The sequence below is a fragment of the Crinia signifera genome, chromosome 2, assembly GCF_055691185.1.
Source record: "Crinia signifera chromosome 2, ASM5569118v1, whole genome shotgun sequence".
NCBI classification, from domain to species: domain Eukaryota; kingdom Metazoa; phylum Chordata; class Amphibia; order Anura; family Myobatrachidae; genus Crinia; species Crinia signifera.
The window spans coordinates 266271977-266299204 of NC_139218.1; the positions used below are offsets into that span (position 1 = coordinate 266271977).

Genomic DNA, 27228 nt, shown 5'->3' on the forward strand with positions numbered 1-27228 from the left:
GATTCTCTCGTTTTTAATATGTGTATGTGACATGTAATAGGCATTATAGTGTTACTTTTTGGCGCACACTGTACTATTTTTTTTCTGGCTCCTACACTTTTATTCTGGCTCCTAGATTTTTTACAAATTTGTCAAGCCCTGTACTAACAGGTAAAAAGTACCAGGGTATTGTATATATTGGAGGAAGATAACAGGAGTTGTGTAGCCAAAGCTGTTATTTACCTGCGAGATGTTTAAAAAAACAATAATATGTAGTTGGGAATCAATTGTACACCATGTGTTTTCCTGTCGCAGCACATCACAACCATAGTGGGCTTTAAAGGTGGTCACTACCATTGTGGAACGATTATGAAAATAAAAATATTGATTTTTGTTAAACAATAAACTACAGCAGTGGTTCACTAAGCGGACAGCCACTGAATAGCTCATCTGTACTTCCAAGGGTAGACCCACAAAGCAGTCACTGTTGGCCAGAGATGCTTTAAAACTTTAGCAGGCCAAGGGAAAAACAATCACATACACTCTACTCCTTGGAAAAACACAAACTATTTTGCAACTGTAACCTAAAAGTAGAATGTAGAACATTTTCTTAAAAAGGAGCAGTAAAAGAAATATTGTTCCCACTATACAAATTACCATGTGTGGAGTGCATTAGTTTAAAAAGGTGCCTATATACTAGGGCGATTCCACTGCGGTTTGGTCCCTTTTCATGAAATTCAGTAAAGAAATCGGATGAGAAGTGTCAAAATCGCATGTGCTTGACATCAGGTCCGATGCGATGCATGGTCCTGTGAGCATCAGATCGTGAAGTTTGCACAGGCTGCATTATAGATATATTGAATCGCCAAGCCTTTTGGTGGGTTAAGCTGGGATTACTTTATATGCAAACCATATGCAGTCCTGCCATCCGGGAAGTTCCAGGGCAGTTCAATGGGGAGTGTGGGTAACCTCTTCACTCAGAGAAGTCGCCCAAGTGTATGGCCTCGTTTAGAATTTGAGGAGAAAAGGCCTGATTTAACCCCTTCCAGACAATACATCCACCGGGAGGTAGTTCCTATTACATGAACAAGTTGGTGCAGGCATTCTTCTGCCTGCACCCCAGAGTAGAATCATTTGGTTGCCAACCACCTCGGCTATAAATGAAAGCCAGAGGCCAATTGAAGGCTTTGGGTCTACATAAGAAATTTGCATTTGAAGATCTATTCCCTCCAGCTTACACTAGATGGCACACGACAGGGAATTTGTTGATATGCAAGCACTCACTACGTTTGGGGACCCAAAAAAACATGAAATTCCCCTAATATTGTGCCTAAAGGATAGTGGTTGGAAACCGCTAGAACTGGGGTAGCCAACCCTAGTCCTCGAGAGCTACCAACAGTGCATGTTTTGCAGGTCTCCTCACAGAATCACAATTGAGCTAATTAGCTCCATCTGTGTATCTTTTAAAGTGTGTCAGTGATTAATGATTGCAGCTGTGCAGCAGCTAGGTTGTCTGGAAAATGTACACTGTTGGTAGCTCTCGAGGGCTAGGGTTGGCTAGCACTGCGCTAGCTTATAAGTTTTAACTATTTTTATGCGAGGGTTAGAATTAAAGCACTCTCACCTGAAGACTTATGATGGGTACACCCTGATATAGAATGGCAGTCCAATTGAACAGCTGATATATCATGGGCACATGCAGGTGAGTACCAGTGATATGTCTAAACAACGGTGCAGCACAGCTGATGGGTAATATATTTGCTGATGTATCAGGGCATTGTGTGGTAGGTACTCTAGACTTTAAGCTCATTGGAGAAGGGCCCTCTTCCCTCCTGTTCTCACAGCACTCTTCTTGCATTTAAATTACAGCTCTCTTACTCACCTACCATCTATACGTACATCTCTTCTCATTCACTTCCCTATATCTCAGCTGTATCGTGTATTAAGAATTGTACTGTTAATTGTGCTCTGTTTTTGTCCTTTTGTCGCTTTTATGTCTTGTTCTGTGTACCCTGTACTGTTCTACTGGCTGCCTAGGATCTGTGCTGCTAGCCAAATATGTACCCTGTGTCATCCCCCTAGTGTCCTATGGGCTAGATGTGCATTATTTTTAATATCTGTAAAGCACCTTGAGTCCTGTTGGAGAAAGTGCGCTATATAAATAAAACTTACTATCTTTGCTGCAGGAGCTGACATCACAGCACAAATTTGAGCGCCTGGCCAGCTGTGTGACAGGGACCAACATATCGGCTTTCTGACTGAAGTATATACTCCTACCTTGATCTGCCTGCTCATGTGGCCCAATGGCAGGTCCACTGACAAGTCTGTCTGGTGTGTCATCATCATCATCTTCTAAAACATAATAGGAGGGGCTGCCCAATAGTGCAGGACCATTTATAAAAAAATAGAACATCAAAATATTAAATAGGATTTCTTGTACGGCACCCGTACCAAAATATACATCAGATGTGGGCTGGATACCACAGGGTTCAGCCCACACCTGGTGTATATTTTGGTATGGGTGCCATACAGGAAATTAATTTTGGTACTCTTTACCTAGAACGGCGCCCATCGCGGGCATCGCATGCCATTATAATGGCATGCGATGCGACCGATGCGATGCCCGCGATTTCATATAGAAAAGCGTATGACCAAAAAAACGCATGCGATGCGACCGACGCAATTACCGCAGTTTTACATAGGGAACAATGTTAAATGGCCCACAGACCCCAAATAGCCACCCTGAAGTGTGAAATGGCCCCCCCAATTGTTATCCCACGATCAACGTCAACCCAAAGCGTGGCGAGCGCAGCGAGCCCGCGAGGGGCGGAGGTACACGTCCTCCGACCTTTTCATACCCCCACTATCCACGTCGGCATGGAGTTGAGAATAGAAAGTGTGGCAAGCGCAGCGAGCCCCGCGGATACCTGTGAAGGTATGCGTGTCCGCTCGCCATGCTTCGGGCTCGCCACACTTTCTATTCTCAACTCCAAGCCGTCGTGGATAGTGGGGGTATGAAAAGGTCAGAGGACGTGTACCGCCGCCGCTCGCCACGCTTCGGGTTGACGTTGATCGTGGGGTGGCGTTAACAATTGGGGGGGCGCCATTTCACACTTCAGGGTGGCTATTTGGGGTCTGTGTGCCATTTAACATTGTTCCCTATGTAAAATCGGGTCAATTGGGCCATTTAACATTGTTCCCTATGTGAAATCGCGGTAATCGCGTCGGTCGCATCGCATGCGATGCGACCGACGCGATTTTTTACCTTGCGATGCCCAAGATCAAAATCGTGGGTGCCGTTCTAATTTTAATATTTTGACCTCCTATTTTTTAAGAAACGGTACTGCACTATTGGGGCATCCCATCTATTATGTTTTAGATTGTGTTTGTGGAGCCTGCGGGATTCAGGAAGGACTGAGGGGAGCAGCGGTCCAAGATTTATATGGACAAATGCCTATCTTTCACTATAAACCAACATGTACACACAGCGCTCAAAACGACTGAAAACCTTTAGCACTTGAACCTAAAATGAGGACATCAATATTTTTTTATTCAGACAGTTGTAAAATGCAAGATTACGAGACATACCCATTGCGACAGCTAAACAACTCCACTTATATTTTTACTAACAACTTCTATATTATTTTAAAAACTTGGCATTACGGACGCACTGAGGTCAGGGGTTTGATTTCCCACCACGTCCCTAACTTTCCTGAGTTTGTATATTCTCCCCGTGCTTGCGTGGGTTTCCTCCGGGTACTCTGGTTTCCTCCCACAATCCAAAAATATGCTGGTAGGTGAATTGGTTCCCAACAAAATTAACCCTAGAATGTCTGTGTGTGTGTGTATGTACATGTGGTAGGGATTGGAATATAGATTGTAAGCTCCACTGGGGCAGGGATAATGTTCAAATATTATATGTAACGTGCTGCGGAATATGTATGCGCTATATAAAAAAAACAGTAAATAGAGAAAACAGAAATTGGACCATTGCATTGACACTGGAAAATCGCTTTACAGCTGCCACTTCATCTGGATCCCAATAACCAAACCTCTCCCCAACTGAGCGGCTAGGGCACACGTACTGGGGATGAACAACAACATTTACCACTGCAAGGGAAGGGGACAAGAACGTTTGGTACATGCACACTGCATTCCGAGGAGCAGACGCCTGATGTGACACAATAGGGGCTGACACGCTGCATCTGACCGCGGGGTCGCAGCAGTCAGTGTGGCCGGGGATGTGGGGGGTGGCTGCAGACAGGGCAGGACAATGACTGACACGTGTGAAGATGCTGGGGACATGGACCCACGCCTGCGGGCACAATACACAGGCTGGTCATGGAGTGTGGGATATGGAAGGGGCGGCAACAGGGGGGCGGCGGCCCTCCTCCCCTACTGCCATGAATGGGGAGCAGTCAGCACACAGCCGGGCACATAACGTGGCAGCAGCGTCGTCGTCTTACACGGGGACGGGGGTGGGTCTGGGTGCCCCTCACTACACACCGCAGTATTTACCATCAGCCCCCTCTTACCTGCAGAACACCAGGCAGTCCATGTGGTTGATCTCCTTGTCGGAGCGGTAGCGGCGGTAGTCCTCCCACAAGTCCTTGATGGCGGTGACGGCCAGGATGAAGAGCACCGGAGCCAGCGCCAGCTCGGGCTTGAAGGCATTGACCGAGGGCACAAAGTTGAGCAGCGCGATGAAGACGAAGTAGACGTTGGCCAGGCGGTGGAACTGCTCGAAGAGGTTCTTGGGCAGGAAGGACAGCGCCGTGTACTTGGTAGTCTGGATGGCGTTGCCGGCGTACTGGCGGTTGGGGTTCTCCGCCGCTGCCTTGCCGCTGGCCTGGTACAGCAGGTTGGAGTGGACCGTCCTCGCCTTGCTCTCCTTCCTCCGCTTCTTTCTCCTGCTGCTGCTGCTGGAGGCGGCGGTACCCCCCGCGCCCCTCGGCTCCCCATCTCCGCCCGTGCCCACCGCCATGAGCTCCGGTCCCCGGCCGCTGGCTGTGTGAGAAGCTGCCGCTGTCAGGTGCCGGCGATGTCTTCCATCAGCCCGCGGGGAGGTGTCGGTGCAGTAGCAGCGCTACTCTCCTCACCATCATCACCCTGCACCAGCGCCTCTACTCCCAGGTGCAGCCCTCTGGGTGGGGGATGAGTTTCACTGGGGGGGTTCCAGAATCTGCCTTCCCGCTTTAAACTTTCGTTTCCAAAAAGTTTTTGGAGGATTCTCTTTACTTGTGATGTGTGTGTGTGTGTGTGTGTGAGAGAGCGGGGGGGAGGTTCCTGTCCCGGCCCAGTCCGCCCCTCATCTCCATGTCCCGGCCCCCGGTGTGTGTCAATCACTCCTACCACCAGGCACCAGCCCCTCAGAGTTTCCGCTGAGCCCTGGAAGAAAAGGATGGGCGGCGGAGAGGGCTAAATAGTGCTGCTACACATCAGCCGCCGACCTGCCCTGCAGCCCCGTCACCATAGGCGTGCGCACGGGGGGTGCCGGGGGTGCACAGGCACCTCCTAATGCCCGTCGGCACCCCCCACGCGATTGCACGCAAAATGTTTCACTTGCCGCTGCCCGCTGCCGTTCCGTTCTCCAGCCTGGAAGCGCTGGCCGGGACGTAGGCTGTGCAGCTCAGTGAGCTCCATTCACAACATTAGCACCCGGCCCCGCCTCTAATAACGTCACACACAGACGTGGTGACGTCGTCCTGGCCGCGCTCCCTGCGTCTTCCTGGCCGCGCTCCTGCCGTCGTCCTGCCCATGCTCCTGCTGCCTGATAGAGAGAGAGCAAGCCCAGCAGAAGCACGCGCCCTGCGCTGGCAGCAGAGGCACTGCAGACAGTGAATGATCCACCACAGCGTGAGTGACCTGGCTGCCTGTAGTGTTCCTCCTAGGAGGAAGCAAGCTAGGTTAGCTTTTTATTCATAAGTGAAATATTAACAATTAACCCCCTTGGTTTTTGATTTTGCTGGGGCAGGACAAACCTGGGCAGGTTTGTCCTGCCCCAGCAAAACACATCACAGATATTAGGAAGCTGTTGTGGAACTACACGTCCCAGCATGCCCTGCCACAGATTTTATATAATGCATTGCTAAAACTGTGGGAGGGCATGCTGGGGCGTGTAGTTCCACAATAGCTGGAGGGCCATGAGTTTGATACCACTGATGTACAGTGTACACACTAGGCGATATTGGTCACAATATCGCTCAGAAAGCCCTTTCTGAGCGATATTGTGACCAATTTGGCCTAGTGTGTATGGGGCTTAAATAATACATTTCTTTCAAACGGAATCTGCTGCGCTATATAAGACCCTGTAACGGAATCTGCTGCGCTATATAAGACCCTGTAACGGAATCTGCTGCGCTATATAAGACCCTGTAACGGAATCTGCTGCGCTATATAAGACACTGTAACGGAATCTGCTGCGCTATATAAGACACTGTAACGGAATCTGCTGCGCTATATAAGACACTGTAACGGAATCTGCTGCGCTATATAAGACACTGTAACGGAATCTGCTGCGCTATATAAGACACTGTAACGGAATCTGCTGCGCTATATAAGACACTGTAACGGAATCTTCTGCGCTATATAAGACACTGTAACGGAATCTGCTGCGCTATATAAGACACTGTAACGGAATCTGCTGCGCTATATAAGACGCTGTAACGGAATCTGCTGCGCTATATAAGACGCTGTAACGGAATCGGAACACCTGTGATATTACTGCTTTGTTATATACAAATAAATCATCTGTGTGAGTTCCTGCCAACACTGTATTTAATATAGTTTGCATTGATGCCCAGTGGGCGGTGAGAGAAACGCCCAGTGGGCGGTGATAGACACGCCCAGTGGGCGGTGATAGAAATGCCCCTCCAATTGTGCACCTACTAATAAAATGGGCTGCGCACGCCTATGCCCGTCACCACTCGGCCCCGCACGCTGCAAAGAGAGTGCAAAATGTTTTTTATATTTTCGGTTCCAAATGAAAGCACAGGCCGCTTGCGGGCGGTCAGCGGATACTGTGGTTCCATGTACTGTATTGGGAGACCGTTAGCTGCCTCAATGCACAGTCATACACAGTTCTATCTTGCTTGCAACAAGTGGAAGCTGTAGTTTTGTGTGTGAATTGGCAGATAGTTAATAAGTCGAAAGGCCGACACAAGTAAAAGTCAACACGGAATTGTTGACATGAGTTTGGTTTTTGTATCATTGTAGACACCTGTAGACGTAGACCCCAATTAGTGTAACACATACTGTACCCTTATATGGCTTGCTTCGCTCACCATGCTTCAGACCGGGTGACTTGCTTTGGTCGGCACACTTTACTATTCACAGTTGTAGTCTGTGTGGATGGCAAAGTATGAAAAAGTCCAAAAAGATGGAAAAAAACTGAAAAACTAATGTCGGTACTTGTGTATTATCACGGCGCCCAATTTTACTACGTATGCAAACGTAGTGAAATCGCCTCACATGCCATTATTGTATGGCATGCGATGCGATTTTACCTGTTATAATGGCATTTAATGTACTATACCATTAAATGACATATAACGTAATTTATTTACACACACCCCCTCCCCAGTATCCACATCATCCCGAAGCGTGGTGGTGGAACGTGCAATGGCGTGGATAGTGGGGGTGCCTAAATAAATGACATGTTGTATGTAATTTAATTGTATTGCACATTAAATGCCATTATTATATGTCCAATCTGAACCGATACCTGATCCAGTGGCGGAACTTGTGAGTGGTTGGCCCAGGGGCAAAATTCAATTTGGGCCCCCTCCTCCATTCCAACCCTAGCTCACAATATGCCGCGCACCAGTGGGTGGCAGCAGTGGGCCCCTTAATCCTCAGGGGCCCCGGTGCAATGCACCTGCTGCACCAATGGTAGTTCCGCCTCTGACCTGATCGCATCGCATGCCATACAATAATGGCATGTGATGCAATGCGATTTTTTTATCTGACCTGATTTTTGTAATGTATTCACTGACAGAGAGCAGTGAATACATTACATAGGAAAATCGCATAGCATCACATCGCATGCCATACAATAATGGCATGAGATTTCACCTCCCCGAATAGCCCACTACGCAAATGCCGTAGTGGGCGCCGTGATAATACACAAGTACCATAATGTCAACCTTTTCGTGTGTCTGCCATTGCCATGTTGACCTTTATTTGTGTCAAGTTTGACCTATTGCATGTCGACTTTTTGTCTGTGCCGACCAACCGAATGTCTAATCTTTGTTATCACCCTTGATTATAATCTCTCATCAGCAGGGTCCTCTGCCCTCTATTTCTTTTCTTGAACAATTCCTGTATCTAGTCAATTTCTCAGATCCTTTTTGTCCACCCTTCAATACATGAAAACAGACATCGATGCTCATTTGTTTTCTTCTGATGTTTATGATTTTACCATTGATAGCAGCTTCCTGGTGTCAAATACTGTGCAAGCAATGCATCAAGCCTGGCCCAGGACACTGTTGCTTATGTGCATTCTTTTGTAATGCTTCCTTCATCTAAGGATCCATGGCTCTGTCCCCAAGTCCATGGCAAGCTTAGTGAGCGCCTCTCACACAACGCCGGTAACCACCAGGTCCCCTGCGCTGGTGGACTCTGGCGGAGAGGAGATCATGCAGGCGCCGGCGGATAGGTGTTCCATCTGTCTGAGATGCAGGTGCATTTCAGATGCTCCTGCGTCTCAGTATTATTGTGGCAGGGTACGGCAACCCTGCCCGTGTCCGCTTCAGGGCGAGCCTTCTTTTCAAACCCCCACTATCCACGCAAGCCCGGAGCGTGGCGTGCCCCGCATTACGCGTCCTCCCGACTTGTTCATACCTCCACTATCCACATCTGCGTGGAGTTGATTTTATAAAGTGTGGCGAGCGCAGCGAGGGGACACGGATTACTTTACATGTATTCCGCGTCCCCTCACGGGACTCGCCACGCTTCAGGCTCAGTGGCTCGCTGCGCTCGCCACACTTTATAAAATCAACCCCACGGCGACGTGGATAGTGGGGGTATGAACAAGTCGGGGGGACGCGTAAGCTCCCCCCTGCGGGGCTTGCTGTGCTCGCCACACATTGGGCTGGTGTGGATAGTGGGGTGTTTAAGGAACACATATCTGACAGGGATGCTGACTACGATGGACGCGGGAACACTACGTTACTTCTGACGGATGCTGACTGCGCTAGCGGGAACACTACGCTACTTCTGACAAGGACGCTACGCTAACTACTATAACGGGCGCCGTGCTATTACACAAGTACCAAATATGTTTTTAGAAAAATCTGCTAATTTCTTATGTGGTCCCTGTACCTGTCTGGCCAACTTCCAACGTATCCCCTCTCCATCTCGCAGTGACTCCTAACTACCTTCCTACTCATCTCTGTGGGAGAGTCAGCTGTTCTGCTGTCTCCCAACAGTGGCTCCTGGTGGTGTGCATCTTCGGGGTCCCCGGAGCATCCTCCGGTCTGCTATGGGACAATGACACTGGATCTTTCTGCAGCTGCCCGTGCCTTCTGGGTTCCTGACTTCTAGCTCTCGGTTTCAGGTCCTGATTTCAGGCACTTAGGGCCTTATTCTGGTTTGGTCGGTGAAATGTACGTACGGTCCGTTTCACCGTACGTTTCCCGTAAGCGGGCGGTGAGCGAAAGTCCACCCACAAAACATCCGCATACGAACGGTCACAAACACTGACAAAGGGGAGTGGCTTACACTTGAGCGTACGCCACCGTGCACGGACGGATCTACTCTTAGACACCGATAACTGGCGTAGAACAGAGCGTACGCCACCGTTTCGGACGTCACTTGTCCGTTTTCCCACCGACATCTTGCGGCTATCTGAGCGTACGCCACCGTGCACGGACGGGTCTCGGCTGTTTTCAATGGAAAACTCAGCGTATGTCACCGATCGCGAGAGTGAGCGTACGTCCGTTCACGGTGACATACAGTACCCTTCACATATAAGGACCTGCTAATGTAGCCTTTTAACTATGATTAAGGCAATTCAATTAATTATTCTAATTGTTATTCAATCATTGTTTTCTATTACCTCAATTGTCTACCTTAATGAACACCCTTATAAAAATAAATTTTAACCCTCCTTACATGTATATTTATTATGTTCTAATGTTGCATTTTCATCACTATCTATGTGTCCCCACATTGCTTTTACTTTTAAATAAAGTTATGTTGGTGTTACAGTGAAGAAGTTGAAACATGTCGACTTCTGTGAATTGAGTGTCCTGCTTTTTAAAGTATACAAAAACACTTACTGAATGGGTGTAGATGGTTATAAAATAACTACCTTGACATATATAAGCAGGTCTTAGAATGAATCTTACCTACAATTAAAACAACCTTTACATGTAGAGAAGTGTAGAAAGATAAGCTTCCAATGTGTTTGTGGGCTGTGTGTGGCTTGCAGGTAGTGAAATCATGGTTTTCACTTAGTAGGCTGCAGCATTGCTTATTACATTCAGGTGTAGTAATCAGTGTTAATTAGCAGACCCAGGCGTCCCCTCTCATGCGGTATTTGTAGGGGTGGTCTGGAGGTATCGTTGGCGTCCGCCTGTTTTCTGGATGAAATGCACGGTGCTTTCGCCGATCGAGCGGTTGTAGCACCGTACATTTTTGGTGCACACCCCCCGTGTACGCCCATGTTTACGCCCAGTTTTCCTCATTATTTCAGCCACTCCCCTCAACACGCCCCTATGTTGCCCACAATGACCGTACTTTTGCGGACAGGTTTTTTCGCACGGAAAGAGCCGTCCGTGAGCGGTGTGAAGTCAGTGCGCCTGCGCATTGCAAAAGCTACGCATGCGCAGAACAAAAAAAAAAAACCTGATCAGCCCATTTACGGTCCCACCATAGCAAGCAGAATAAGGCCCTTAACCCCTTCACGACATATGACGTATATATACGTCATATGTCCGTTGGGGGGGAATCAAGCCAGCTCACGGAGTGAGCTGGCTTGAAAGAGAGCAGGTAATCCCTGCTCTCACGGCCACGAGCGGCGAGTTCGCCGATCGTGGCCGTTTAACCCTTTAAGCACCGCGGGCAAAGCGCCCGCAGTGCTTAAATAGCTGATCGGAGGGGGGGCGCCCCCCTCCGGCGCCGATCGGGGCCCCCCGCAGCGAGATCGGAGGGTGCCGATCGGTTGCCATGGTAGCCAGGGGTCTAATGTAGACCCCTGTGCTGGCCGTGTATGCATACCTATTACATCCTGCCTCAGGCAGGATGTAATAGAAAGTGCATAAAATCACTACGTTCAGCCATAGAGCTCTATGGCTGAACCTAGTACAGGCGATCGCGCCCCCTAGTGGTCAAGTACACTAGGGGGCCTTGTAGTAAAAGTAAAAAAAAAAAAAAAATAAAGTTTAAAAATAAAAAAAAAATAAAAAAATATTAAAAGTTCAAATCACCCCCCTTTCCCCATTTCCCAAATAAAAATAAATAAAAAATAAAAAAAATAAACATATTTGGTATCGCCGCGTTCCTAAAAGTCCGATCTATTAAAATATAACATTAGTTATCCCGCACGGTTAAAGGCGTAAACGGAAAATAATCCCCAACGCCAAAACTACGTTTTTTGGTCGCATCGCGTACCCAAAAAAAAATAACTAAAAGAGATCAGAAAGTCGCCCATATCCCATAATGGTATTAATTAAAAAGTACACTTCAGCCCGCAAAAAATGAGCCCTCACCCAGGTCCGTAGGTGGAAAAATAAAAAAGTTATAAGCCGCAGAACATGGCGACGCAACGCAAATTAGAAAAACCGTAAAAGTTGCGATTTTTTTTTTTAGTGGTAAAACATAACGAAAACTATATAAGTTTGGTATCGCCAGAATCGTAACGACCCATAGAATAAAGATAACCCATCATTTTAAAGGAACTATGAACTCCAAAAAAACCGTAACCAGCGCAAAATTGTGCAATGGCGTTTTTTTTTTTTTTTACCCCACATTGAATTATTTCCTGATTCCCCAGAATATTATACGGTACAGTAAATGGTACCATTACAAAGTACAACTTGTCCCGCAAAAAAAAAGCCCTCATGTGTCTATATAGCCAGAAAATTAAAAAAGTTACGCTTATTTGAACGCAAGGAGGAAAAAAAAAAAAAAATTACCTTAAAAGGCAATGTCGTGAAGGGGTTAATCCCAGCTGACAGCAGTACTGCAGCTAGGCGAGCTACCCAAACTATGACTGCGAGCTACAGGTTGGAGACCACTGTTTTCGACCGACATAAACTTGAAAAAGTTTGGGACGTAACTGGAGACGTGTTTAATTGCTATGCACATAGAAGATACGGTACTTGTTTCCTGGCACGGCCACACCGATTTCCATCGGGTTGGTCGTGTCGGAAAAATTGCGTCGGTTGCATCGCATGCGACCAAATCGCATGCGATGCGACCGACCCGATTTTTAAATTGAATCAAATGTGAATAGGGTCCCTGGGACCCGATTTTACATTGGATTCATTGTAAAATATTCCCTAGACCCCCAATTTTACACCCTGAACCCCACACCACAATTGACGACAACCCGAAGCATGGCGAGCGCAGCGAGTCCGCAAGGGGCGGCGGTGCGCGTCCTCCGACTTCACAGGTATACGCGTCCCCTTGCGGGGCTCGCTGCGCTCGCCACGCTTCGGGCTCGGTGGCTCACTGCGCTCGCCACACTTTATATTCTCAACTCCACGCCGACGTGGATAGTAGGGGAATGAAAAGGTCGGAGGACGCGCACCGCTGCCCCTCGCGGGCTCGCTGCGCTCCCAACGCCTCAGGTTCACGTCAATCGTGGGGTGACGACGGGGCCATATATAATGTGAAATGGGTCATATTGGCCCATTTCACATTGTTTCCTATGTGAGATGGACTTAATCAAGTCCATCTCATCTTGTGCCATTATAATTGCACAAGACCGACGCGATGCTCCCGATTTCAATGTTCAAAATAATTTTAACATTGAAGCCTATGGAAAAATCGCGGGCATCGCGTCGGGGGCAATGTTAATGGTCGCGACCGACGCGATTTCGCCTTTGCCGGCAAAATGGACCTGATTTAAAAGGAAATCGGGTCCATCGCGGGCATCGTGTACCTTAACTTTAAGGAACACAATGCCCGCGATTGTGGCCGTGCTAGGAAACAAGTACCAAAGATACTTGGCTTCAGTATCACAAAATACAATGTTCCACATGCCCTAATATTCTGTGGATAGTAAAAGATCTTTTCTGTTTTGAAGATAATTATTTCTTTATCCTATCCCTAACAAACTATTGTGTAGTTAGTAAAAATTTTTTCTTGATACATATATACTGTAGCTACAGTACTTTGTCAACCTAAAAAACATTTCATACTGTGAAGCATATGAAATTTACTTTCACACTTTAGATTAATTATTATTAAGTTATTTATATAGCACACACATATTCTGCAGAGCTTTACATTTTAAGATTCAAATCAGTTCCTGCCCCAGTGGAGCTTACAATCTATAGTCACTACCACATGTACATGCATACACAGACATTCTTGGGTTAATTTTTGTTGGAAGCCAATTAACCTATCTGTATATTTTTGGATTGTGGGAGGAAACCGGAGTACCTGGAGGAAACCCACCCAAGCACAGCGATAATATAAAAACTCTGCACAGTTAGAGCCATGGTGGAAATTGAATCTATGACCTCAGTACTGTGAGGCAGTAATGTTAACCATTACACCATCCATGCTGTCTACAGTAATACCCCTTTTACACCAAAAACCCTCATCGGACCCTGGTCTTTGAACGCTGGAGTTTCCAGGGTCTGACCCTGCTTTATACTGCATTTACACAGCACTTGGATCTGGGTCTGCACCATTTACACTGAACCTGGGTCAGCCCTGCCTTTCCTTGTGGATGTCGTTAAAAATGCTTGCTCGTTGGTAAGGGGGGTGAAATTGCTTGTTGCCAGAAGGCATCACACACACATATATATATATAAATAAAATATATATAAATTAAAAAAAAAATATATATATATAACGATTGGCACTCCAATGTAAAGGTGTCCACACACGCACCGATTTTAGTGCTATGCGTTTTTGGCTGTACAATGGTTCTTTACAATTTTTCTGCCAGAATTAAGCATGACCCGATGTGATGGTTATTTTGCTGTCTGCGATGCGATGCTGTGCGATTTAAGCACATTTTTTCACTGGCTTTTTCTGACCTTTATTTTGTTCGAGTTCACATGTTTTAAACCTGCAATAAAGTTGTTGATACCAATTTGTATGTAATTATTTCCCCAAAAAAACAAAAAACCATCGTATAGCATCGGCTCGTATGCCTGTATAATGCTGAGCCCGATGCTATGCGATAATGTCCAAAAAAGTACCTGCTGCACATACTTTTTTGGACATCTAAAATCGGCCCCCGAGAACGCGCATAGCACAGCATCGCGTCGCACACGCCACACGAATACACCCCGATAATTGTACGCACGATGCGTTTTGTACTTTAAAAGTACAAAATGCGTTCTAAAATCGATGCGTGTGTGGGCTGCATAACAGTGATAGACAAATATATATATACTAGGTGATTCATCGCGCCCTACGGGCGCTCTTCACACCGTCGTAAGGGGCTGCGCCCCCTTAATTTGTGAACGTTTGTATATGAGAAATATGGTTAGAATTGTATGAAAGATGCCCTGTATTGCAACTTAGGTGTCCGCGAATCGCGAGAGGGGGGGTCGCGGAGGGTGCCGCGAATTGCAGGAGGGGGGGTCACGGGGGGTGCCGCGAATTGCAGGAGGGGGGGTTGTGGGGGGGTGGATGCTGCGAATCGCGGGAGGGGAGGGATTGCAGAGAATCGCGGGAGGGGGGTCGCGGGGTGGGTTGCCGCAAATCGCGGGAGGGGGGTTACGGGGGCGGGGGTTGCGGCGAATCATGGTAGGGGGGGTCGCGGGGGGTGTGCCGTGAATCACGGGAGGGGGGTCACGGGGTGGGGTGCCGAGAATCGCGGGGGGGTGTGTGTGTGCCGTGAATCGCGGGAGTGGGGGTTGCGGGGGGGTGTGACGCGAATCGCCACAAGAAAAAAATCAACACAGAAAAGTCAACACATGTAAATGTTGACATAAGTGTGCCACTTCATTGGTGTCCATGTCGACACATGAGAATGAATATGAAAATATTCAAAAAATGACAAAAAAACTTCAAAAACTCATGTCAACCTTTTTCATTGTCGACCATAGCCATGTCAGTGTTTTCCATGTGCAATTTAATTCTGGAGCTGCCGCGAATCACGGGGGGGTGCCGCGAATTGCGGGAGGGGGGGTCGCGGGGGTGGGTGCCGTGAATCGCGGGAGGGCGGGGTTCACAGGGGTTCCGGTGGGGGGTTGCCGCGAATTGCGGGAGGTGGGGGGTCACGGGGGGTGCCGCGAATCGCGGGAGGGGGGGTTGCGGGGGGGTGTGACGTGAATCGCCACAAGAAAAAATCAACACAGAAAGGTCAACACATGTAAATGTTGACATAAGTGTGCCACTTCATTGGTGTCCATGTCGACACATGACAATGAATATGAAAAAATTAAAAAAATTAAAAATAAATCTTCAAAAACTCATGTCAACCTTTTTCATTGTCGACCATAGCCATGTCAGTGTTTTGCATGTGCCATTTAATCCTGGGGCTGCTGCGAATTGCGGGGGGGGGGGGTGCCGCGAATCGCGGGAGGGGGGTCGCAGGGGGGTGCTGCCAATCATGCAAGGGGGGGTCGCGGGGGGGTTCTTTTTGCCACGAATCGCGGGAGGGAGGTCGCGGGGGGGGGTGTTTTTTCCGCGATTCGCTGGAGGGGGGGGTCGCGGGGTGGTGGTTATGCCGCGAATTGCGGGAGGGGTCGTGGGGGGGTTCTTTTTGCAGCGAATCGCGGGAGGGGGGGTAGCGGGGGTGTTTTTGCTGCGAATCGCGGTAGGGGGGGTCGCGGGGGAGCGGGTGTTTTTGCCGCGAATCGCGGGAGGGGGGGACGCGCGGGGGGGGAGGTTTTGCCGCAAATCGCGGGAGGGGGGCGCTCACCTGGTGGCTATGGAGTAGCAGTGCTGGGCAACATGGGAAGGCAGTGGGTGTCTGGCACTGTCTGTGGGCTCACTGGGCTGGTTCTCTGTCACATACCTCCCAACATGACCCTCTCCAGGAGGGACACAATGCTCTGTTTCTAGACTTCCCCTTAATGTATGATTGCCATCACCTGTTTTAAACAGGTTAATTTCTCAGAAAGGTGTTCAGCACAGATGAAGGCAATCACACATTAAGAGGAAAGTCCAGGAACAGAGCGTTATAGACACAGACACCCACTTTGAGTGACAGATGTAGCCAAATATATAGGAGATACATAGCTTGGAGCTACCTGTGTCAACAATTATTACTGAGTGCCGCCGTGAACATTGGTGTATATATATATATATATATATACATACTACTACTTAAATAAAAATTGTGAGGGGGTAGACGGGGGAAGCTGTCCCTGGGTGCAGGGAGGAGGGGGGTCCCTGCGGTTGCTGAGGGGAGGGGGGGTACCTGTCAGCCTGAGGTCGGAGCCGGAAGGGATGATGTGCGCTGCCGCTGCTGTTGTACCTCCTCCCGCTGCTGTGAAGTTCCTGTAGCGAATGGACAGTCAGTGGCGGGGGTCCCCCTGGCGCACGGGAACTAGTACTAGTTCCCATGCCCCGGAGGGACTGCCGACACTGACTGTCCATTCGCCGCAGGGACCGGCTGCCGGGGGGAGGTACAGCGGTGGCGCACATCATCCCCTCCGGCTTTGACCTCAGGCTGACAGGTACCCCCCTCCCCTCAGCAGTCGCAGGGACACCCCTCTTTCCGCAGCACCTGGGGACAGCTTCCCCAGCGATGCACGCTGTGGACCCGCTGCGGGTGCCTGGACCCGCAGCGGGACCATTTACACCGGCCTTTACACGGGTCCTCTCCGGGTTCTACCCAGAGAGGACCCGTGTAAATGGACACGGATATAACCCATTTACACCGCCGATGATCCGGGTCTGACCCGCCGCTGACCTGAATTTTTCGGCGGTGTAAAAGGGGTATTATTAGTACATATAGCCTCTGTCAATGATGGTAAAATAAATGCTTCCTATCATAGGCAGGATGTTTAACCTAAAAATGCAGTCATGCCATTTTCTAGGATTTGCGCAGTCTCCAGATGCATAAAAATGGTCCGTAGGGGGTATCAGAGACATCCTCTAAGGGTTACCAGCTTTGCAGTTCCTGTGGACTGCTGGTATGCTTTAGGCTGCTAAACTCTCCATTCATACAACATTAGCCCCTTGAGTAGTATGGCCGGAAATTATCCGGGCTCAGCTGCGCGTAAAATTTCCGGGCATACGACAAATATGAAATAGGTGTGCGCCAGTGGTGTCCAGGTGTGCATCACTGGCGCACCACCTCTTGAGCCCCCCCGTTACATCCCCCGGCCCCCCCAATCACCTGTGCTCCGGCGATCGTATGCCGGAGCTCTTCTAACCCCTGCCGCTCCCTGAGCCTCTAGCCGCCTGCCGCCATTCATTTTGCAGCAATGACGTTCGGGGCGGCTCGGGAGCACTCAAGCGCCCGAGTCCTCCCAAGGCGTTGTGAAACATCCCCGTGCCTGCCGCCTGTGTGATGACTGGCTGGGGCAGCGGAAGGGGAGCTCCGGTGTACTAACGGGGGGGGGGGGGGGGAGCTCCTAATGATTTGTGGTGGGTTTTGCTGCCCTGGTAGGTTTGTCCTGCCCCAGAAAAACCTCTCATGGGGTTAATAACCGCAGTTATACCTGCTTTTTCGCATTCAATAAAATGGTGCTTGATACAGTACATCCTGCACTGTAAGATTATGGTAAAATTGTATCAAAGAAAATGTCTGTTGAATAATTTAAGTGCACAAATACCCATGATAATATTAATTAATATTGTAAACACTAGCTACAGATAGTGCTAATCATGGGTCCTCAACTGCGGCCCTCCAGATGTTGTGAAACTACAAATGCCAGCATGCCTTTCCACAGTTTTGTAAGACTATTTACAAACCAAAGTTTACTGTACTGTTTCCCATTGTTTAAGGACCGTGGGCCAGATGTATCAAGCTTCAAAAGGTGATAAAATGGAGAGTGATAAACAACCAGCCAATCAGCTCCTACCTGTCAGGAGCTGATTGGCTGTTATCACTGTTATCCATGTTATCACTTTTTGAAGCTTGATACATCTGGTTTTTTGTCTCTAAACTGAGCCAAGATCAATAGGTGTTCCGGGAAGAAGTTAGGTTAACCAGACTCCTGAAGATAAGCATCATCAATGTTCAAACATTGGCACTAGAAGATGGGAGGGATAACTGGAGATAATACCCTAAATTGAAGCATTATAGTTTCCAATGTCACTGCATAAAAGATCAGGAAAACAAGTTGCAGATCCAAGGAAAGCTTGTTTGTAACATTAGTATTGACACCTGAATTGGATTGCTGCTTGGTGTCAGGGTTAAACAGAGTGCCCAGAGGGGATCCTGGCACTTACCCGTCCAGACACTCTGTCTCCTCCATCTGAGCTTGCGTCCGGCGAGCTGAGTGCTCACGACGCTGTCCTCTCCCTGCGCTGATCTCTCCCTCCGATGGGCACCGCAGCTACTCCCTGTCTCCGGGTGCCACCATGCAGGGCTGTAACTAGGGGGTGGCTAGAGGGTCACGCACACCGGGCGCTGGAGGGGGGGAGGCGCAATACTGTCACTGTCCCCGGGGACTCAGTTTTTAAAACTGAAGGGGTCCCCAAGGACGCGCTGTGCTGCACCTGAACCAATCACTGCAACGGCCGCCGGGGACCCAATCATTGCTCAGTGGCCGCCCGGCAGCCAATCACTGTAGGTTTTCATAATTGCTGCCGCTGCGCGCCCTGAGCGGGTTGAGTCAGAGTCACACACAGACTCGTGCGTGTGTCCTTTGACCGCCTGCCCGCCCCACACAATGTAAGTCTATGCCACCGCTGAGCGCGGGGGGACGGGACGCGATGCGGCTATAAAAGCTGACAGCCGCTCTCAAAGGAAGATGTGAGCGGGCTGTCAGCGCAGCGGGGGACTGGATGTGGCTAGAAGAGCAGCTCTTCCTCTTCCAGCCACATCCAGTCCCCCGCCGCACTGACAGCCTGCTGAGCAACATGCCAGCTTCTCCAACCCGTGGGCAACGAGCACAAAATGCTTCCCTTCCCCCAGCAACGGCCATAAAATGCCCCCGCCCCTTGTGGCGATCCCCATGCACCAACCAGCATGTAACCCCTGCATCAAGCATGTAAACCCTGGCATCAAGCATATAACCCCTGGCATCAAGCATGTAACCCCTGGCATCAAGCATGTAACCCCTGGCATCAAGCATATAACCCCTGGCATCAAGCATGTAACCCCTTGCATCAAGCATGTAACCCCTGCAAGGAGCATATAACCCCTGGCATCAAGCATGTAGATAAGCAGCACTTATGTGCTATACTATATACTGGGCATTGCGGTGTGTGTTATAATGTGTACTGGGCATAACGGTGTGTGTTATAATGTGTACTGGGCATTACGGTGTGTGTTATAATGTGTACTGGGCATAACAGTGTGTGCTATAATGTGTACTGGGCATTATGGTGTGTGCTATAATGTGTACTGGGCATTACGGTTTGTGGTGTAATGTGCTCTGGGCATTACGGTTTGTGGTGTAATGTGCTCTGAGCATTACGGTGTGTGCTGGAATGTGTACTGGGCATTACGGTGTGTTCTATAATGTGAATTGATACTACTATGTGACCACACCACTCCCCCCCCCCCCCCCCCCCCCAAAAAAAAAAAATATACCCTAAATTTTTAGCGCGCGCTTTCGGCGTGCACTGTCCCTGTTTAATGTCACCCTCCTGCCTGTCTGTAAGCACATAAATGGCTTCGGATTAATGTTTTTATTTCTGTGCAAACAAATGTGTGCCTGCTTCTGAAAAAAAAAAAAAAAATTATATATATATATTTATTTAAGAAAAGATGGGTGGATATACGGCGCAGAGTAAGGCTATAGATCACACCAGCGATAAATGAATAATCAGCCAATAAATCGATAGTTTGTAGCTGAACACACTTGATCCATATATTGGATGCAGCCTCCTCCAATACTCCCAGGACTCACGGGAGAAGCAAAGATAATCTGTTAAAATAAAGAACAGGAGGGGCGCTCCATAGTGTATCACACAGACGTTTTAATAGTAAAAACACATCCAGGTTAGGCAACAAATGGACTCGTACCAAGAAAAACACTGCTGTGGGCTGGGTACCACAAGATTCAATACATGAAATGCCAGGCAACCTCCTACCGCTGATCCGGGGCTCTGCTGGAGACCACGACCTCCCGCTGAAACGAACAGCGTGCCGGGACAACCACGCAGGAACAGACACGGTGGGGGAGCTGTACAAGGTAAGAGATGTCTTCACAAGCCCGCCCTAACGCGTTTCGTAATGCAACTTCGTCAGAGGGCGTGGCTTGTGACTGACAGCTCTCTATATTTAACACACTGATCCACCAATCAGGGCGCAGAGGCGCTACTATGCACCTAGTATGTGTGCAATCAGTGCAGGTGTCTGAGGCAGGCCCGCAGCGATGATTCCATATGGAACCCTCTATATATGATTAAAAAGTATCATTTTAAACAAATATAAGTTTCACAAAAAACAACTGTCCTGTGGGACCAGAAAAATATATAAATGCGCAAAACAAACAGTTATATTAAAGCGCTGACAATGTATCCGTGTGCACCTCCGTGTATCTATAAGGAGTGCAACAGGTGATGTTAATAACCATTGAACCAATTATTTGTAGCCAGTCGCACACTGGGTGGATCATTGGGCTATGCAGATAGTACAAACACAGCGAGCATAACAAAAAATTGTATACAGAACACTTGTATGTACCATACTGGTACCGCAAATAACAATTATATATACGGTACTTGTGAGTTATCCGGGCGTCCGATTTTAAAATCGGGTCGGATCGGGACATCGCATCGCATCGCATGCGACCATCGATGCGATGCGATGCGATGCGATGACCCGATTTTCCATAGGAATCAATGTTAAAATGGACTGAGTCCATTTTAACATGGAATTCAATGGGAAAAAGGGGTCCTTTTCATACCCCTACTATCCAAGTGGGCATGGAGTTGGATATAAACCTGTGGCGAGCGTAGCGAGCCACCGAGCCCGAAGCGTGGTGAGCGTAGCGAGCCCCGCGAGGGGACACGGAATACCGTCCCCTCGCGGGGCTCGCTTCGCTCGCCACGCTTCGGCTCGGTGGCTCGCTACGCTCGCCACAGGTTTATATCCAACTCCATGCCCACTTGGATAGTAGGGGTATGAAAAGGACCCCTTTTTCCCATTGAATTCCATGTTAAAATGGACTCAGTCCATTTTAACATTGATTCCTATGGAAAAATCGGGTCATCGCATCCGATGGTCGCATGCGATGCGATATCGTATCGCATCGCATCTGATTGTATGCCTTAACTTAAGGCATACAATTTTAAAATCGGGACGCCCGGATAACTCACAAGTACCATATATACAATAGAATTAATACAGGAAAAGTAGTATGCCAAAAAATTACTTTAAAAATTGACATGCATAAAAATTAAAAAATTAATCTAAAGTGAGAATAAATATAAGCAGCAGCATGAGAATAAAACAAATAATATAATTAGCGATTTATGAAGGGGGTTATTTCGTACCCTTCATTGAGGCCAAGCGGGGTGAGTGTGTTTAATGTGAGGATCCAAAACGTCTCTCTTTCTTAGAAGCGCTTTGTCCCTGTCACCTCCTCGTTTATTCGGAGGGACAATCTCTATTCCCTTCCATTTAAGACCTGTCACATCGCTGTTATGAAAATGTTTAAAATGACGTGAAACACTATGGTTCAGGATACCGTGTTTAATATTACGGGTATGCTCCAATATACGGGTTTTTAAGTTTCTCTTAGTTTTTCCGATATATCGGAGCCCGCACGGACAAATTAAAAGGTACACCACATAAGTGGAATTACAATTTAACAAATTGTTTCATATTAAAACTCTTATTTTGACTAGAATAAAAGGAAAACCCTCTATCGATTAATGGACAAATTTACATCTCCCGCACGGGAAGCACCCTTTTAAATCCAGAAATGTGTTTGAAACAGCCGATCCAGCTGGTTGCACTGTCTCAAGTTGACTCTTAGAGACAATGGCTTTGATCGTCTTTGCTCTGGTATATACCACTTTGGGAGCATCTCCTAGGTGGGTACCCAGCACGGGGTCACGTTTAAGGATATGCCAGTTTTTCTTTAACACATTAACAATGCGGCGCTCGTCATCATTATATTTAGTAATGAACAGACATTCAGGATTTTTTGTCTCTATTTGGTCATACTTTTGTATTGAAGGATCTCATCTCTAACAGATGATCTGGCTCTCGCTAGAGCAGTATCAACCAATTGTTGGGGATAACCCCTTTCTCTAAACCTATCTGAATAGATCTGTGCTTGTGAGTCAAAGGTATCAATGTTAGAACAATTCCGGCGTAAACGCAGGAATTGTGAATAGGGGATGTTATTCCTCCAGGGTTTAGAGTGACAGCTTTCATAGTCAAGGTAGCTGTTACTGTCTACACTTTTAAAAAATGTACAAGTTTCAATATGGGGTATCAGTGGGAAGTTTTCAACACTTAAAATAAGGTCCAGATATTCGATCTTAGTAGGCTGAAAATTGGAGGTGAATGTAAGATTGAAGGTGTTTGTATTAATGGCCTCCATGAACTTCTTAAAAGAGACTTCATCCCCCCTCCAAATTAGCAAAATATCGTCGATATAACGATGGAAGAAAACGATATTCTCTGCCAATTCACCACTCAATAAATGAGTTTCCCACTCCCCCATATATAAGTTAGCCAAGCTGGGGGCACAAATCGTACCCATAGCTGTGCCCCACAGCTGTAAGTACCAGTCCCCCAAAAACTCAAAATAATTATGCTTTAAAACAAAATTAAGACAATCACAAACAAATCCCTTTGCTGCAGATGAGATCAACGGATCCCTAGAGAGCACTGTTTCAATTGCTGACAGACCACCTTCATGTGGGATAGCTGTATATAATGACTGGACGTCAATACTGGCCCAATTATAGCCAGATTCCCAATTAACATTTTTAATTAATTGTAGCATATGAGTGGAGTCTCTGACATAAGTTCTTAACTTAGGCACATAGGGTTTAAGTACTGCATCCACATATTCAGACACCCTAGATGTCAGGGACCCCACTCCCGCCACAATTGGACGACCAGGGGGACGGTCTAATCCTTTATGGATTTTAGGCAGGTGGTAAAACGTAGCCAGGTTAGGTGTAGGATTATACATATATCTATATTCCTCCAAAGTTAAGACCTTAGACTCCATGCCATTTTTAAGGAGGTTCTCAAGGCTTTTTATGAATAAGGGGGTGGGGTCGGCATCCAATTTACGATAGGATTTAGAGTCACCCAGAAGATTATGTGCTTCAGACACATAATACTCCCTATCCATGATCACGACCCCATCCCCCTTATCCGCACTCTTAATAACAATGTCAGTGTCACCAGATAATTTTTTCAGTGCATCAGATTCCTTTCTAGTAAGATTATTTTGGTGTGGATTTTTCTTTATCCGCAAATTCTCAAAATCTTTTTTAAGGAGGCACCGCGGCAGTTGCCCACTTTTCCGGAGTGCCAAACATCCGAGCACTATATATATATATATATATATATATATATATATATATATGAGATGAGCGGGTTCGGTTCCTAGAGATCCGTACCCCTCCATACTTACCTTAATCGGGGCATTCTTGAGCCGTTCGCGTCCATCCTGCCGATAATCCGGGTTGAAAACGAGGCCAAAACATCATCATCCTGCGTCGGATTCTCGCAAGACCGGATCTCTATGTAAGTCCCGGCTTCCGGCGCCATCTTCAGTCTGTGTGTGAAAGTCAGACAGCACAGATGTGTCCATACTGTCTGCAGCAGGAGGGGGACACTATGGGGGCTGAAGAGGGGAAAAACGGCAGAGGGGAAAGCGTGCTGTCTGCAGCAGAAGGGGGACTCTATGGGAGCTACAGGGAGACGACAAACGGCATAGGGAAAAGCGTGCAGGAGGAGGACACTATGGGGCTGCAGAGCAGAGGGGAAAGCTATGGGGCTACAGGGGGACAAGCAAGGGGGAACTAACAGGATGCATAACTTAATAGGGGCTGCTGTATGGGAAAAAACGAAAGGGTACATACACTAAGGGGGAGCTACTGAGCGGGAGAACTACTGTGATGGAAACTATACTACGGGGGAACTACTGAAGGTACCATTACTAAGGGTGCTATTATGTGTGCACTACTAAGGGGGGCTGCTATATGGAACTGCTGTGGGGGACAACTAAGGAAAAAAAAAAACAAAAAAAACATTTTAAATGCAGGGCTGCCTGCTATAAGTCCAGAACCGCGGCCTGGGGGAGGAAAGGGGAGCGGGCAGGCAGAAGGGGGGGGTGCGCTCAGACCCGCTGAACCAGCAGGGGTGGGGGGGGGGTTGTGGACATAGCCGCTGCTACAGCGAGGGGGGTCCAGTGGAGGTCTGTGTGTGTGCAGACCCCCCACTCCAGGGGAGGGCGGGCATACCCACTGCTCCAGGAGGAATTGTGCAGGCCACCCACTGATCCGTGAGGGGGGTTGCATGCAGAACCGCTGCTCGGGGGGGGGGGGTTGTGACCGGACTGGCTGCGGGGGTGGCAGTCCCACCGCTCTGTGTGGGGGGTAGGCATACCTGCTGCTTCAGCGAGGGCGGGGGTGCGGGCATAGCCGCTGCTCCAGTGAGGGGGTTGGGTGCAGGCCGACCCGCTCATCCTTTGCGGGGGGGGGGGTGGCGTGCAGACCCGAAACTCTGGGGGAGGGCGGGCGTACCCACTTATCCGGGGGGCGTTCATGTATGGGGGGATCGCTGTTGTATGGGGGTGCAGGATCGCTGTTGGGGGGAGGCGGGGGTGTTGTGTGCGGGCAGACCCGCTGCTCGTGCAATGGTGTTGCGTGTGGGCAGTCCCGCCGTGGGGGGGGGGACCGGCTTTGGGGGGGGAGTGCGGGTAGAACCACTGCTCCGGGGGTGGGGGGGTGCAGACAGACCCACTGCTTGAGGGGGGGCAGCGAGAGGGGGGGTGCGGGCAGACCTGCTCATCCTGTCCAGCTGGGGGGGGGGTACGTGTAGACCCGCCGCTCCCGGGGGGGGTTGGGGGGTTGTGGGCATAGCCGCTGCTCCAGGGGGGGGGGCGGGCAGACCCGCTTGTGGGAGGGGGGTGCGGACCCGCAAAACACCCCCCCCCCGGGCCTGGCCGCACCCCCCCTTGAACAGCGAGTCTGGCCGCACTCCCCCTCTCCTGGAGCGGCGGGTATGCCCTCCCCCCTTCCCCATCCCACTCCCCTACACGCACCCCCCTTCGCTGGAGCAGCAGGTATGCCCCCCTTCGGAGCGGCTGGTCTGACCGCACCCCCCCTACACTGGATCAGTGGTGGCGGCAGACCCACTTCTGCTCTGGGAGGTGGGGCGCAGGCAGACCCGCTGATTCAGGGGGGGGGGGCAGTCCCGCCGCTCTGGGTGGGGGCGGACATACCCGCTGCTCCAGCGAGGGGGGGTTGCAGACATATCCGCTGCTCCAGTGAGAAGGGGGGGTGCGGGCAGACCCGCTCATCCAGCGGCGGGTGCGTGTAGACCCGCCGCCCTGGGGGAGAGCGGGCATACCCACTACTATGGGCGGCGGTTATCGGGCAGACCCGCTGCTCTGGGGGTGGGGGGTGTGGGCAGACCTGCTGATGCAGCAGGGGGTTGCAGGCAGACCCGCTGCCCTAGGGGAGGGAAGGGGGGCGGGCAGCGGTGTTGGCAGACCTGCTTAACCAGGGGGGGAGGGTTGTGCGATCAAACTCGCTGATCCGGGTTGGGGGGGTTGTGGGCATAGCCGCTGCTCCAGCAAGGGGGGTGGGTGTGGGGCAGATCCGCTCATCCAGCGGGGGGGGTGGGCAGACCCGCTCGTGGGAGGGGGTGCGGACCCGCAAACCCCCCCCCCCGGAGCAGCGGTCCTGGCCGCACGCCCCCTTGAGCAGCGGGTCTGGCCGCACTCCCCCTCTCCCGGAGCGGCTGGTATGCCCTCCCCCCTTCCCCCTCCCACTCCCCTACACGCACTCCCCTTCGCTGGAGCTGTTTCAAAGTGGGCAAAACTGGGCGTAAATCGGGGCGTAAACATGGGTGTGCTCGATAAGTGGTAGGCATGCACTGGGACGGCTCACCGAGCGGCCGCCACCCAACACTCTTCGGACCAAACAAGTAGCTTTCATGTCTCGGAGGGCAGTAGTTCATGTGCACCACATTTGGTGGGGCAATCAGTACGCACCATACCAAAATGACTTTCAGCTGAACACAATACTAACCCAGTCCTCTGGTCAAGTTTCTTTAATTACCACATTCCTCTACTGAGATTTCATGCATTAACCCATTCAGTCATTGCAGGGCGCACATGGAGGCCAAACATTTCTTTGAAAAGTTACATTAAATAAAGTAATATCTATGATTCATGCCATGTGCGTTCTTTTGTCCCGTTACTACATGTACACCCTTAAAACATCAGTGCGTTTATCCTGTTAACACAGTACTGGTCACATTTAACAGTAGTCAACAATTGTCAACTCTCATACCTGTATGCTAAAATAACCCATATGTCATTATGCATATATACGATCATGTACTCTAAGCTCACTGATGTGTTAACAAACATGATTGAAGCCCTGGTTTTGGTTAAATTCTTTTTGGCCTGTCCTGGCCATTTCTCCATTCACATCCATCAATGCTGTTTAGGGGCATTGATTTAAAATTGTGAAGATGTCTTGTACTTTACATGTTGCTAGGTCAAAACAATCACACCCTCCCTACTATCTTATACAGGGTGCTCAATCAACACTCAGATTGATTGCCCATAGCAACCTTACATGTGAAATAAAACTCCCATCTTACTCAATTTCCCCCAATGCCCACATGTGTCCATTCCTGAAACAAAAACACTGTAATATGAGTATATCACTCTCCAAACGCAACACTATATGGGTGTGGGGACCCACATTGCACATAAATGTAGCTGCTAATCTGCAGATATATTTATTTGGAAAGAAAGAGTGTCTTTTTTTGGTGCACCT

General features: G+C 49.1%; 1 protein-coding gene and 1 long non-coding RNA gene across 3 annotated transcripts in view; one reads left to right on the forward strand and one right to left on the reverse strand.

Annotated features, from left to right (window-relative positions):
• The window catches only part of ATP10A (ATPase phospholipid transporting 10A (putative)), a 142504-nt gene extending 136867 nt beyond the window's left edge, over positions 1-5637 (reverse strand). The window contains exon 1 of one of the 2 annotated variants that reach the window (XM_083168568.1): positions 4515-5636. In XM_083168568.1, the coding sequence (XP_083024694.1) occupies positions 4515-4963 (449 nt within the window). In that variant the 5' untranslated portion in view covers positions 4964-5636. Of the gene's footprint in view, positions 1-4514 lie in introns of both variants that reach the window. The other variant, XM_083168569.1, reaches the window with a different exon arrangement.
• LOC146057388 (uncharacterized) overlaps positions 4404-27228 on the forward strand; it is a 30459-nt gene continuing 7634 nt past the window's right edge. Inside the window, exon 1 of the long non-coding RNA XR_014469713.1 lies at positions 4404-5835. This is a non-coding gene — a long non-coding RNA (uncharacterized LOC146057388). The remainder of the gene's footprint in view (positions 5836-27228) is intronic.